The sequence below is a fragment of the Sciurus carolinensis genome, chromosome 5 (genome assembly GCF_902686445.1).
Source record: "Sciurus carolinensis chromosome 5, mSciCar1.2, whole genome shotgun sequence".
Taxonomy (NCBI): Eukaryota; Metazoa; Chordata; class Mammalia; order Rodentia; family Sciuridae; genus Sciurus; species Sciurus carolinensis.
In genome coordinates this window covers 28,840,283-28,853,207 of record NC_062217.1, presented here as the reverse complement: position 1 = coordinate 28,853,207, position 12,925 = coordinate 28,840,283, and the positions used below count along the sequence as shown (strand labels likewise).

Below are 12,925 nucleotides of genomic sequence, written 5' to 3'. Positions count from 1 at the left end.
TTATTATTCTTTATAGCTGAGTAATATTCCATTGTGTATATATATATATATATTATATATATATATATATATATACCACAGTTTGACATTGCTTTTTAAAGCTCCCATCCCTTGCCACCAAAATAGTCTTCTTAAGTGTCATTGAGTGTGTAGTATACTTGGACTCTCCATTTAAGTAGACACTGAGAAGAATGAAGGATGAGGCAGACAAACAGTGACCATGTAACAGAGATGGGCTTATTACTTTTTTCAATCTTTCTACTATCTAACTTCCCTGTTTGGCACATGGCTCCTTTTGCATAATTATGGCTCCCAGATATGAGATTAGTAATGATAACAAAGATTAAATGATAAAAAGACACTGGAAATAGCTGAATGTATTTTTTAAAGATTGAGAAGGGTACTAAAGAGGTTAGAAGAGAGTTCAACTAGTTGACTTGAAAAGGTTCCTTTAGGTTCTTCTTTAAAAATAGTTATTAGTTGATTACTCTTTATTTATTTGTATGCAGTACTGAGAATCGAACCCAGTGCCTCACACATGCCAGGCAAGTGCTCAACCACTGAGCTACAATCCCAGCCCCTCCTTTAGGTTCTTAAGAATGTTAGTTTTTGGAAATGAAATTCTACCTGTGAATAAAACAAATGAATATATGATTACCAGTATTTAAGTAAATTTCTGCTAAACAATAATCATATTTAAGGTGCTAATGTCCTATAGAGGAAATGGAACACAAATCCCAACTTTTCCTTCTCTATAGCTCAATGCCTGATGCTTCCTAGTTATCTATCTTCCTTGGGGATAGGTTAAGCACCAGAAGCCCAAGTTGTAATCCCTGCAGTTCTCCTGGATCTTCCTATTCTCCTTTACCTACCTGGGTTCCCATGCCCTGCACCATCTCAAAACATGTCCACCCTGGTTTTTCACTTTGTTCCTATAATTATGATATTCCAGATAAATTTGGTCCCAGAAACTCAGACCAAAAATTATCTCAGTCTCAGTGTGGGGGTCATAATTAACAATCTAGTCTTGAGATTCTGACATCACAACAAACATATTTCTTACCTTTGTGAATAAGTCATGTTTTAACTGCAATTTTTCTATCCTAATAAATTACCAACAAGCTAACCAAAACACCAAACCAAACCAAACCAAAACAAAACAAAACAAATTTTTAAAATGTAAAATGCATGATAGGCTAGGCGTTGGGGTGTGCTCTTGTAATCCCAGCAGCTCAGGAGGCTGAGGCAGGAGGATCAGGCGTTCAAAGCCAGCCTAAGCAAAAGCGAGGCACTAAGCAACTTGGTGAGACCCTGTCTTTCAATAAAATACAAAATAGGGCTGAGGATGTGCTCAGTGGTTGAGTGCCCCTGAGCTCAATCCCCCATACCAAAATAAATAAATAAAAATAAAATGCATAAGAAGCTAATCTTTGAGCCTGTGTCATGCTTTTCTATTCTTGGCCAAGATAAACCTTCCTTCACTGTTAAAAAATAAGTATAATAAATAAATAAATAAATAAATGCAATGTATTTGTTTTGGAGAATTTTAAGACATTTTAGGTTCAGGGATCTTAGTTCCATGTTTATATTCTGAAATTATATGTAATTTTTTGGTATTATTTTGTGCCCCTTTCCTGGGTGGAAGTTCATAGATTTTATTAGCTTCTCAGAGAGGTCCATGACCAGAAAGATTAACAGTTACTGCCTTAGATCAGTACCAAAAAGCATGAAGTTACTGGTGTAAAAGATTCTAAAACTTCTTCCTCTCTTGAATGTTCAATATCATCATAATCAACAATGATCAAGCATCCATTAATTAGACTTCAGAAACTTTTTAAAGGAAATAGACCTCATTCAAACAGTCTTTATACAAAAGAGAAAGAACATGGCTTGAAAGAAAAGCAAAAAGAAAGAATTTCACATTTGGAAATGGCATGTTCTTAAAAGGGAAAGGAAGAAACTATAAGTGGAGGCTGTGAACTGATTTGCTTGGCTAAATTGGACAAGCCAAGCTCTGGTGTATGATCACTGGCCTTGTAAATAAGTCAGGGAACACAATGAATCCTAGTAAAGGAAAATAAATTTTGTGGTTTGGCATGGCTGATGTTGTATGTTATGGTTGTGTGTTAATGTTTGGACTTGTTATGAGCTTCTTAATTTTGAGGAAATTTTCTCCCAGACACTCATATATGGAAGGAACAATTTTTAGGAAGACTAAATTTGCTACTGTTGAAATGTTTAATATATGTCACAGAAAAGGATGACTACTTAAATGTTATGCCTTGTGACAGTACTACTTAAAACTTTATATGTGTGTGTATTTATGTGTATATATTTGTACTTACATGAAAATATTAACTATGATACATGTCATTTTATATATGTATATATAAGAATTTCATTTAGTCTGGATACTGTTTACTAATAAAAGTCTGAGACAGACTCCTAATTTAGCCATCACTGAAATATCTTCAAAATCAGAGTGTTAATGTTATAGCAACCTAGATATTGTTTGCATATCTTCACATTTAGGGTAAAAAAAATCTGTGTGACATTTGAGATCAAATTTGTTCCTCCTTTTTTTCACAGAATCCTTAATACCTGATGACTATGTTATTCCCCTTGACTGGAAGACCCTGAAGATGATCTATTTGCAATGGAAGATGTCAGTAGAGGTATATTTTTATAACTTTCACAGAAGATCTCTTAACTGTTTTTTAAAAAATAAATTGGAACCTAGCAAGGCCCTAAGCAACTTAACAAGACCCTGTCTCAAATAAAAAATAAAAAGGGAGAGAAACAACATGTATCCCATTTGTTTACAATAAAAATAAATAAATAAATAAATAAAAATAAAAAATAAAAAGGGCTGGGGATGTGGCTCAGTGGTTAAGCATCCTTGGGTTCAATCTTCAGTACAAAAAAACCCTAAAATTGGAGAAAATTCTGTTCATCAAACTTAACAGAAGTGCTACATCCATTATGCTAAATTAGAAAGTGGTAGGGTGCAGGGGGAAGGCATTATTTTAAAAATGATAAAAGAATATGTGTGGATGAGTAGATAATATTTGCAAATTTTCTTTTAATTTGTCCTAAGAGAAAGTTGTATAAATTCCCTTTATTGAAGTGTGTGCACTTCAACACTTTGGATGACTAAGGTGTCCATTTTGGGAGAGTCCTTTATTATTCATTGCATCTTTTGCCTATCCAGCCCTCAATATTATCCTGTTATAGAATAACAGCTATAAATTAGATTCATATTTACTTGACTTGGCAGTATCTCATTGTTGGTGTGATTTGTTGGTCCATAGTGTAAAACATGCCTGTTTTTGAGGGCTGTTCATTTTCCAGGAGACTGGAGGAGGACTGGCTTAGACAGTTAGAAAGATGATAGATGGAAACTCTGGAAAAGCCAATACTCTAACATGATGGGGGTGGCTGGGGTTCTGATTATGTTAATTTTAATAGTGATTTGAATGAGCCCAGAGGCATTGATAGGAATACATTTTGAAATAATAGTAAAATGGAAGTTTAGGGAAACATTATATAACTAATAATTTAGGATAATAGGTATTTCTTACTTGTAAGTACTGCTGCGGAAAGTACATTTGTGTGTCCATATAGTAAAACCAAATATATGTTTTTATGCTTCTTATTTTTCCTTATTCTCCATGGAGATCTTGTTACTACTTACACACACACACACACACACACACACACACATACACAAATACAAATACACGCACACATACACAGCAATACTTCAATTTATTCGTATTGACATTTGTGGTTGTAATGTTTCTTAAACTTAACCACGATGCCAAGTACTAATCATTATTTTATGTATTTTATAATTTCTAGAAAAGACAGAAGAAGATTGGTTAGAAAAAATTCTTGAACTGTAAGTATAACTTATTCCAGAGACCTCTATATGATCAGAGTGAATATTGACATTATTTGGTTGTAAAAGCTCATATGTACCACAGTAGAAGAGTAAGATCTAAAAAATGCAGTTTGTTACCATAGTAACACTGTGTGCTATTGCGCATGTTGCTTTTATTTCCTTTAAATGTAGATATTTTTGTGAAATACGACAAAGCATAGATTGTTGGTCCCAAATTTATTTTCCCACTTTATTGGTTAGAATATATTTTAGAGCATTCTAAAAACACAAAATTTATGAGAAATCTCCCCTAGGGTTGATATGTGACTAGGGCTAGGAATTAAGGATGTAGGTTATATTTAAATACTGCATTAAGAGATTCAGAAAAGAGAGAAATCATATAGACACATTTGTGTTATATTTTAAACTTGACATCAAGCTGACATTAAAATAAACACATTGCACTTTTTCCCCCAAATGCCTAAATTATGAAATAAACACAGCTGCTACAATTTCAGTGTATATGTGTCTGCATTTGATAAGAATTGAATACATTGTGATTTACCATAGTTTTCTTTCTTGATTATAACTCTTTATTTCTAAGAGTATTCTGTATTTCCATTTCTCATATACCCAATAAAAATATTTTTGTTTCTTTTAAACCTGCTTCTGCTGAAAAAGGAGGGAAAAGAACTAAAGATTTAGGGTAAGAGTTTAGAGATTTAGAAGGACCACTAGAAAAATGTGTGATAAATATGGACCAGATAAGAGTTGAGGAATTCTAGAGAAAGGTGGGGAAGACATTCATTCATTTATCCAACAGATATTTGAGTTGTCTCATGTCAGATATTGTTTTATATTCTGAGGATATGGCAGTGAAAACATCCCTGCCCTCCTGAAATTTATGTTGTAGAAATGGAAGTTAGGAAAGCACTGTTTTCCCTCACTGCCGAAGGTGGCCCCAATATGTCAAGATACTAGTACAAGCAACACTAGTAACCATGGCTGTATTTGGTTATGGTTAACGAAAGAGTCTTCTATCTGCTAAGTTGAATATTTTGTGTCAAGGACACTTTTTAGACCATAATTTTAATTTTAATGTTGATCTTCTTCATGCACTCCAAATTGCCTTCTATGGACTGGACTTCACCTAACAGTCTGACCCTAATGCTTTTTTTTTTTTTTTTTTTCTTCCTTGTCAGGACATTTTGTGAGGGTTATAGCTGTGTATGTTTTTTGTGGGTTTTATTTTTTTGTTTTTTTTTTTTTTTTTTTACAATTGAGAAAGGGTCTCTCCATTTTGTGTTTGGCATAATGTAGGTCTTAAAGGGTAAACAGAAATTTAGAAAGAGGAACTAACTAACAGGAGAGTCCCATTTAGCTCTGGGAGCCTCAAGGTCTTGCCCATTTCAAAATACAGTCCTTGATGATTACAAAGTGTTGATATTGTGGCACTCCTTTGTTTAGGTAGGGTATTGGAGAGAATGGGTTTCCATTTTAGAGCTACTACTACCTGGCTGTGTGTTTTAGTCAGCTTTGTGTCACTATGACCAAAAGACTGGAAGAGAACAATTTAGAGGAGGAAAAGCTTATTTTGACTTAGGGTTTCAGAGATTCAGTTCATGGTTGGCCGGCTCCATAACTCTGGGCCCAAGATGAGACAGAACGTCCTGGGAGAAGGGCATGGCAGAGGGAAGCTGCTCAGGATATGACAATCAGGAAGCAGAGAGAGACACCTCTGCTCACAAAATACAAACCCCAAAGGTATACCCGCTGTGATCTTCTTCTAGCCACACCCTATCTGCCTACAGTTACTGCTCAGTTAGTCCACATCAGTAGATTCATCCATCAGTTAGGTTAAGGCTCTCATAACCTAGTCATTCCACCTCTGAACATTCTTACATCATCTCACATGTGAACTTTTGGGGGAACACCTCATATCTAAACCATAACACTGTGTGATCGTAAACAAATTACCTCCTTAGAGCCTCAATTTTTTACCTGTAGAAATAGGTTTATAATACGAACATGTCATGGAGATATTAAATGAGGAATAAATGAAATAACTTCCCAAATTATTTTGCAGTGCCTTTCCTAAATACTTCCTTGGGTGAAAACATTGTTAAATGCTCCCTGGCACAGTAGAAATTGTGTTATCTGGGAGAGGAACATCTGACCTCATAAACTTACTAATACATGTGCTTGAATTAGTGATAACACCTTTTTGTTAATTAAATAACTGGACCTCAGGGAATTGCATGAAGAACAAGTTTCAATTTAGGAATGGATTGTTGGGAAATTCTGTGGAATGGGCTCATGCATGAGGTAGGAACAGATGAACTGTGAACTAGAAGGATAGTGTACAGTTCTAGATGCCAGGGAAGTAGCATAAGTAGGGCACTGGGAATCTGGAAACAAACTCTGTACCTGTCATCATTTTGTCTGGACTTGTCTGGGTTTGTATTTGTTTATAGCTGAATCCTCCCATTTCCACAGTGCTGCTGAAGATCCTGATCACTGAGAAAAGCTAGAGTGCTCAGCGCTGACCTGAAGAATTCTTTTCAGGGATGTACCCATTGGATACCAAAAGTGGTTTGGAAAATCTGTCTAACTGTTCTTGATAAGTTATCTGAAAATAATTTAAAAACTCAACGGAAGAGGTAACAATTTAAGCATTTTACTATTAATTTTGAGGACGTTTGCCATATTTTTATTTTATAGAAGAAAATAAGGTACAGAAAAATTGAGAAGCTTATTTTTAAAATTGCATCAAGATTAGAAATGTAGGCCCTGTATCTAACTATTGGCATGAGATTTCATTTCTAGAATTCTGAAATCCAAAAAGCTCTAAAAACCAAGATTGTTTCCGTTTTGTTTTTCCAATTTTTTTATTGTGGTAAAATACACAATAATATTTATCCTCTTAGCCATTTTTACATGTATAATGTCCCACCATCTCCATCACCCATCTCTAGAACTCTTCATTTCATAATATTGTGGTAAAATACACAATAATATTTATCCTCTTAGCCATTTTTACATGTATAATGTCCCACCATCTCCATCACCCATCTCTAGAACTCTTCATTTCATAAAACTGCAATTCTGTACCCACCCATTAAACATTTCCCCATTTTCTGTACGCCTAGCCCCTGGCAACACTGTTTTGTTTTTAAAATAAGTTTAGAATTAAAACTATTTGGTAGCTAAGCCTGACTCAAATTGATTAATTTTACTCCTGATTTATCACCATGTGCTATGTATTTAAGTATATTCATATATTTCACTGCAGCAATATTAATGTACATAATTATTAGGGGCTGTCCCTAATAATTATGGGAATATAAAGTAATATGTATTCTTATATATATTACTTCAACAAGTAAACATATTCTGAGTTCTGAAATATATCTGACCTCCAGATTTGATTAGGGATTGTGGGACCTATAATATACTAAGGCTACTATTATTGTTTTATTATTTTAAATTCTGTTTTAGTTTAGTTGTACTTAAGATATGGAAATATAAACCAAGAAAATATAAACCAAGGGGCAATTGTCTACTCATTCTTGAACATTGTAGACATTTACTTAGTCCCCTGTTTTCAGGAAGGGTGTCCAACCTGTCTTAAGCCCCTCTTGGAGGATCCTCTGTCTTTAACTTCTCCAAACAATACCACTCTAGGTGGGGAAGGGATGTTTGTCTGCAGGGTATGCTGGGATCAAACCTAGGCCTAGGCCTGTGTGTGCTCTACTGCTGACATGTCCCAAAGCTGATGTCTATTTCTTAAACATATTTTGAATTACCTTCTAGTTTAAAGCCCTACCTCCATCCCCAGATCTTCCATTTCCTGGGATTTAGGGATTCTGCTGGGTAAATTGTGTTTCTTGGTTTTCTGTAATTCAGGGGTCTTTTTCCTCAAATTAATGAACACTTGGACTTTTGCTCTACATTTTACAAAATTCTATTGCCTCCCACTGCCTCCCCAAACCTCCCAATGTAAAGAATACATTTTAGTATGGGGATTTCGAGGACAGGGTGGAAGTTAAATGCTTGTGTTCAATCTGCCATCTTTATTTGGAATTTAGTGCTTTATTTAAAATAGCTCAACGTTTTCCGTGTGTTCATTTTGTAGTCTTGGTCAGTCCCTTCTGGACAGAGACCCTAGACTTCACTGTATGGTGGTCCTCTTCAGGCTCCTTGAGCTATTGTGAAACTGAACTGCCTTTGACCCAGGATATGATATTTTCAGCACAGATCTGACTGGTATTAGGGTGTTGACATATTCTTCATTATTTTTCTTTCTTGTTTCTCTTCTCCAAAAGTCTTTCTCAGGCTTCTAGAGGAAGGATGATGGAAGAGCCAGGAAGCAGAATCAAGGGAAGGGGGAAGACAGCTAATCAGGGAGGGGGCTTTGACATCTGGCAAATTATGACTTTCGTAGGTACTTTCAATAGCAAAGCATCTGAAACTTTCTGGCTAATATACAGAATCTGCATCACCAGAGCTATATCTAAGGATAGAATTAGAAACTTTCAATGATGGGTATGGTGTGGGCAGGGACCAGTCATGGAGCACCTTTATGCTGTACTGATACATACCCAGGCCTATACTTTCTACAACTTTTATTGCCTTTCCCTAATTTCTGGAAATTAGAGCTTTAGAAAAATGGGTGTGGGCTATTCTCCCTCCCTCCAAGGCTCCCTCCTCAGAGCTTATACCAAATGTCCCTGTGCACAGTGGCAATATTAGGTGCTGCGAAGACTCTGTTATAAGAGAGAAATATGGAATTCAGAAGTTTGTGTGTGTGTGTGTGTGTGTGTGTGTCTCGGGGGTGTGTAGCATTATCAAAGCCAGACTTATCCAAAGGAGATTTCTGTATTGGCAGATTATCCACTAGCTTTTCTTACCTCCCCTTCTTCTTCTCTTCCTTTTTTTTTTTTTTTTTTTTTAGATAGGGTCTCATTATACTCCCAAACAACTGGGACCACAGGTGTGCACCACTGCACCTGTCTTCAAGATTGTTTTATGTTCATAATAGTAATGATTTCTAGTGTACAAAGATGAGATTGTGGCAGTCGCCACATAATAGAAAAATGACCCTAGAGCTGAAAAGCTGGTCGTGTAAACAGTGTGTACTAATGAGTGTTTTATCATAGGTATTCTCTAAGAGGTACCCACTTCTATGGAGACTGTCACATAGTAAGACTCTGGGGTTGTTTGTTAGATGATCTGAACACAGCTAACAGCAAGGCTGCTCTCAGATCTGTAAGATTACTTACTCTGTTTATTCCTCACCTGACATTATGCACTATTTGGTTCAGTGTTTTTTTATGGTGCTGTAGATTGAATGTACAGCGTCATGTATACTAGACAAGTGCTCTACCATTGAGCTACACCCCAGGTCCCCATTTTTTCTATTTTATTTTGAAATGGGATCTCACTAAGTTGCCTAGACTAGGCTTGAACTTGTGGCCTCAGCCTTTGGAACTGAGCCAATTTTTAGTAAAAACTAGCTTCAGGCTCATCAACTAAGAAAGTAGTTCGGGTTCTCATATAATTATTGAGCACCTTCTGAATATCAGGCATTGTGTATATCCTGGATGACAAGAATAAAAAATAAGACACTTTCCCTGCCCTTGAACTTATTGTCTAGTGGGAGGAAACAGATACACAAAGTTAACTTTAAACAATGTGATTTTGAAGAATAAATCTGGGAAAATACAGTTTGTTGATTAGTTAATTGTGGGAATTAAGCCCAAAAGAAAGTGTCTGGGATCACTTCTAGGTACTGATGATCATTTTCTTCTCCTTGAAACTTCCTCCCTCTGAGCTTCCAAACACCTATGTTAGTGTTCAGTCTACACTGCTGATCATTTCATCGTCTCACCTTTACTAGTTCTCACTTCAAGGGCACAGTCCTTAAATGCTGGTACCCTCAGCTATCTGTTTCTATTCATAGGGGCCAGAATTTTCAAAGCTCTATCTCCAGCTCAGCCTTCTCTTCTGAGCAATAACTCATATTTCCCACCATCTATCAGGTAGCTCCACCTGTCAGAGGCATTGCACAATCAGTGTGTCAGAACCTCTTGCCTCCAAAGCTGCATGTCTTCCTGCTGCCCCAACACTGCCTGGGATAGTGCCCGCTATAGAAGAAGTAGTAATACAGTAGACAAGAAGTTTCATGTAGCACTGTCTAAAAGAACTGTAATGCCAAACACATGTATAACTTATACTTTATAGTAACCACAATAAAACAGTAAAAAGAATCAGGTAAAATTTTTAATGTAAATCCATTATATCCAACATATTATCACTTCAGTGTATAATCAATATAAAAATCATTAGTGAGATTTTTTTCATATTGAACCTTAGAAATTCATTGTCTATTTTAAACTTAATTTGCACTAGCTGCATTTCAAATGCCCAGTTGTCACATGACTAGTAGCTCCTGTATTAGAGAAGATCTAGAATGAAAAAGGTGGTATTGAGGCTGGGTAAAACACTCTAGTTTGAAGAACAAACTGAAGGGTGCAGCTCAGTTATAGAGCTCCTGCTTAGTATGCAAGAGGTCCTAGGTTCAATCCCAGTATCCAACAAATCTAATAGAGATACATAGATTATAAATGTCACTCTTGTTATGATTCATGTATATTTTCCGTTCCTTGTAGTTTCCCAATATTTAGAGAAGTCTTTGCAAGTCCATGGTTTCTTAGCAGTACTAAGAATTAAGAAAATATACACCCTGGGCTGGGTTTTGTGGTAGAATGCTTGCCTGGCATGTGTGAAGCCTTGTGTTTGATCTCTAGCACCACACCCCCCGCCACCACACACACACACACACACATACACACACACATAAAGATACTTCTTCTATGTTAGGAAGGCATTTTCTCCCCCAGGGGAGAACAGCTCATCCTCCTCCCTCACTTACCCTATCACACCCTTAGAGGGGAATCCCAAGGGGAAGATGAAATTCCCAGAACAGAGCCCCCTCCTAAAACTAACTCTGGAATCTCTGAATTTTGGTTTAGAAGGAAACCACTTTTTTTTCACAATTCCTTTTCATAATTTTCATACCTGAGGGCACCAGAAACAAAATTTATTTTACAATAATTATTATAGCCAAAGCCACTATGTATTCTGATTTTCTAGGATGGAGATTTTGAATATTGTCTCAGTCCAGCAAACAGACACCCTGTTGCTTTTGAGTGTGAAATAATGGAGTCACTATGGTGATCAACCAATGGGTCCTCACCAGCTCCTGGAACTTAGAACTTAGTTCTCTATAAATGCCAGTAGACCTGCCACTTTCCTCTGGAATCTGAAACAGTTCTCACAGAGGCTACCTCTTTTCTTGTGGCAATAGATAGGTGCCCGGATGGTAGCCTAACTCAGTGTTTCCTAACTCAATATGTTCATAAGCTGTGCTTTTCAGAGCAAGAAGTGATTTAAAGTTATGTAGAGGCAACACAGCTTTCTAAGAATATTTTTGGCAGTCTGATAAAGAAGATACAGGCCCTGGAAGAGTGCGTGTTAGCCCTTGGGACACCCGCCAGATGTTAGTGCACATAAATTTGAGGAGACAATGGCCTTCACTGTTACTATTCAAAGTGCTGCTCACATTCTTTAATCGGCAACGAAAATTATTTCACTTTCAAGGTCCAGGCCGGTCAGAGGTGGAGTTGGGGGAGGGCTGTGACAGAGGGCCTGTCTCGCACGGTGAAGGCAGGGAATTGTCTTAGTGTCCCATTAGGCGGGTTCCCTGCTTTCCTCAGGGCGAAGGGCAGCGAGTGGCAGTGGGAGGCTGGACGCAAAGCTAGGGTGTGCGTCACCTATGTTTTCCGGGCTGTCAGGCTCCCAGTGTACCCAGCTTTTCAGGTAGGGACGACCCCTCCCACGCAGAGCGGTTCCGGCGGGTGGGAAGGAGGGGCTGGGCTCCGAGCGCCCGCCCCTCCATCTATCACATGGCCGGAGAGTCACAAAAACAACAGCTTTGGCCAAGACCGTGACTTCAGGAAAGGGAACCCAGGGCCCTCGCAGATAGCCCCCCTCCCCATGGAGGACAGTTTTCTTGAATCCTTTGGGAGGCTGAGCCTCCAGCAGCAGCAGCAGCAGCCGCCGCCTCGGCCGCCGCCCCCGCGGGGGACACCTCCGCGCCGCCACAGCTTTAGGAAACACCTCTACCTCCTGCGAGGCCTCCCGGGCTCGGGGAAAACCACACTGGCCAGGTAATGACAGCGGCCTGGGCGCTGGCGCGCGGGCCCGGGGCCACTGAGCGCTCCGGTCGGGCGCGCCCTGCCCGGAGCCCCTCGCTCGGTGCGGCCCCGGCCCTGGTCAGAGCCCGGGTCGTTGCAGCCGACCCTGGGGACCACGGCCGCCTCTGGCGCCCGGGGCTCTGAGAGGAGGGCGCTCGTCTTGTTTGTGTTTTCCGCTGCGCTTCCCGGGGAGTACGGATTTCGGCACTGCGCCTTGCGCCAGTCCCAGAAGGCACCGGCCCCTTCCCCGCCTCCGTGCCCGGCCTAGTGCCAGCCCGGCCAAGGCAGACTTTGGCGCCCCCAGCCTCCCCAACCCTGGGTCGAGGAGGCCGGCGGGGACTCTTCGGGAAAAACCGGTGGCTACTGCAGAGAAAACAGCCGGGCCGCCAGTTAGCGCGCAGGCAGCAGTCACAGTGCGTCAACAGGCGTTTTAACCCAAGCGAATAAACGAGGGGGTTGCGGGGGCTGGTGATCCAGGGCAGCAGTGGCGGTGGCCGGGGCTTTGTGGCCCGCTTTGAAAATCTGGTGGATTCGGGCAGACTCTGTTGGCATTGGCAGCTGTGAAGGCGCACAGGTGCACGGGGGAGGGGGGCCTGACGGCGCCACCACCATGGGCGCCCAAATTCGTTTACTTGAGAATTGCGTAAGCTGCCCTCCAGGTACCAGGTCAGCGAGAATTAGGCGGGCTTATTGCCTGCTGCCACCTTGCTAGGCCTACCGCTCCAGCCGGAACTCCCATCACTCTGCCTTGCATTTGTTGTTCCAGCAACGTAGAACTGTTATC

The 12,925-nt window shown here is 39.5% G+C and overlaps 2 protein-coding genes across 2 annotated transcripts in view; both read left to right on the top strand.

Annotated features, from left to right (window-relative positions):
* N4bp2l2 (NEDD4 binding protein 2 like 2) overlaps positions 1-7,359 on the top strand; it is a 77,114-nt gene extending 69,755 nt beyond the window's left edge. Inside the window, 3 exon segments of the mRNA XM_047552973.1 lie at positions 2,590-2,675; positions 3,862-3,901; positions 6,380-7,359. Coding sequence (XP_047408929.1) covers positions 2,590-2,675; positions 3,862-3,885 — 110 coding nt within the window. The 3' untranslated portion in view covers positions 3,886-3,901; positions 6,380-7,359.
* A 3,416-nt stretch (positions 7,360-10,775) lies between these two features.
* N4bp2l1 (NEDD4 binding protein 2 like 1) overlaps positions 10,776-12,925 on the top strand; it is a 40,273-nt gene continuing 38,123 nt past the window's right edge. Inside the window, 1 exon segment of the mRNA XM_047552203.1 lies at positions 10,776-12,114. Within this exon segment, the coding sequence (XP_047408159.1) occupies positions 11,942-12,114 (173 nt within the window). The 5' untranslated portion in view covers positions 10,776-11,941.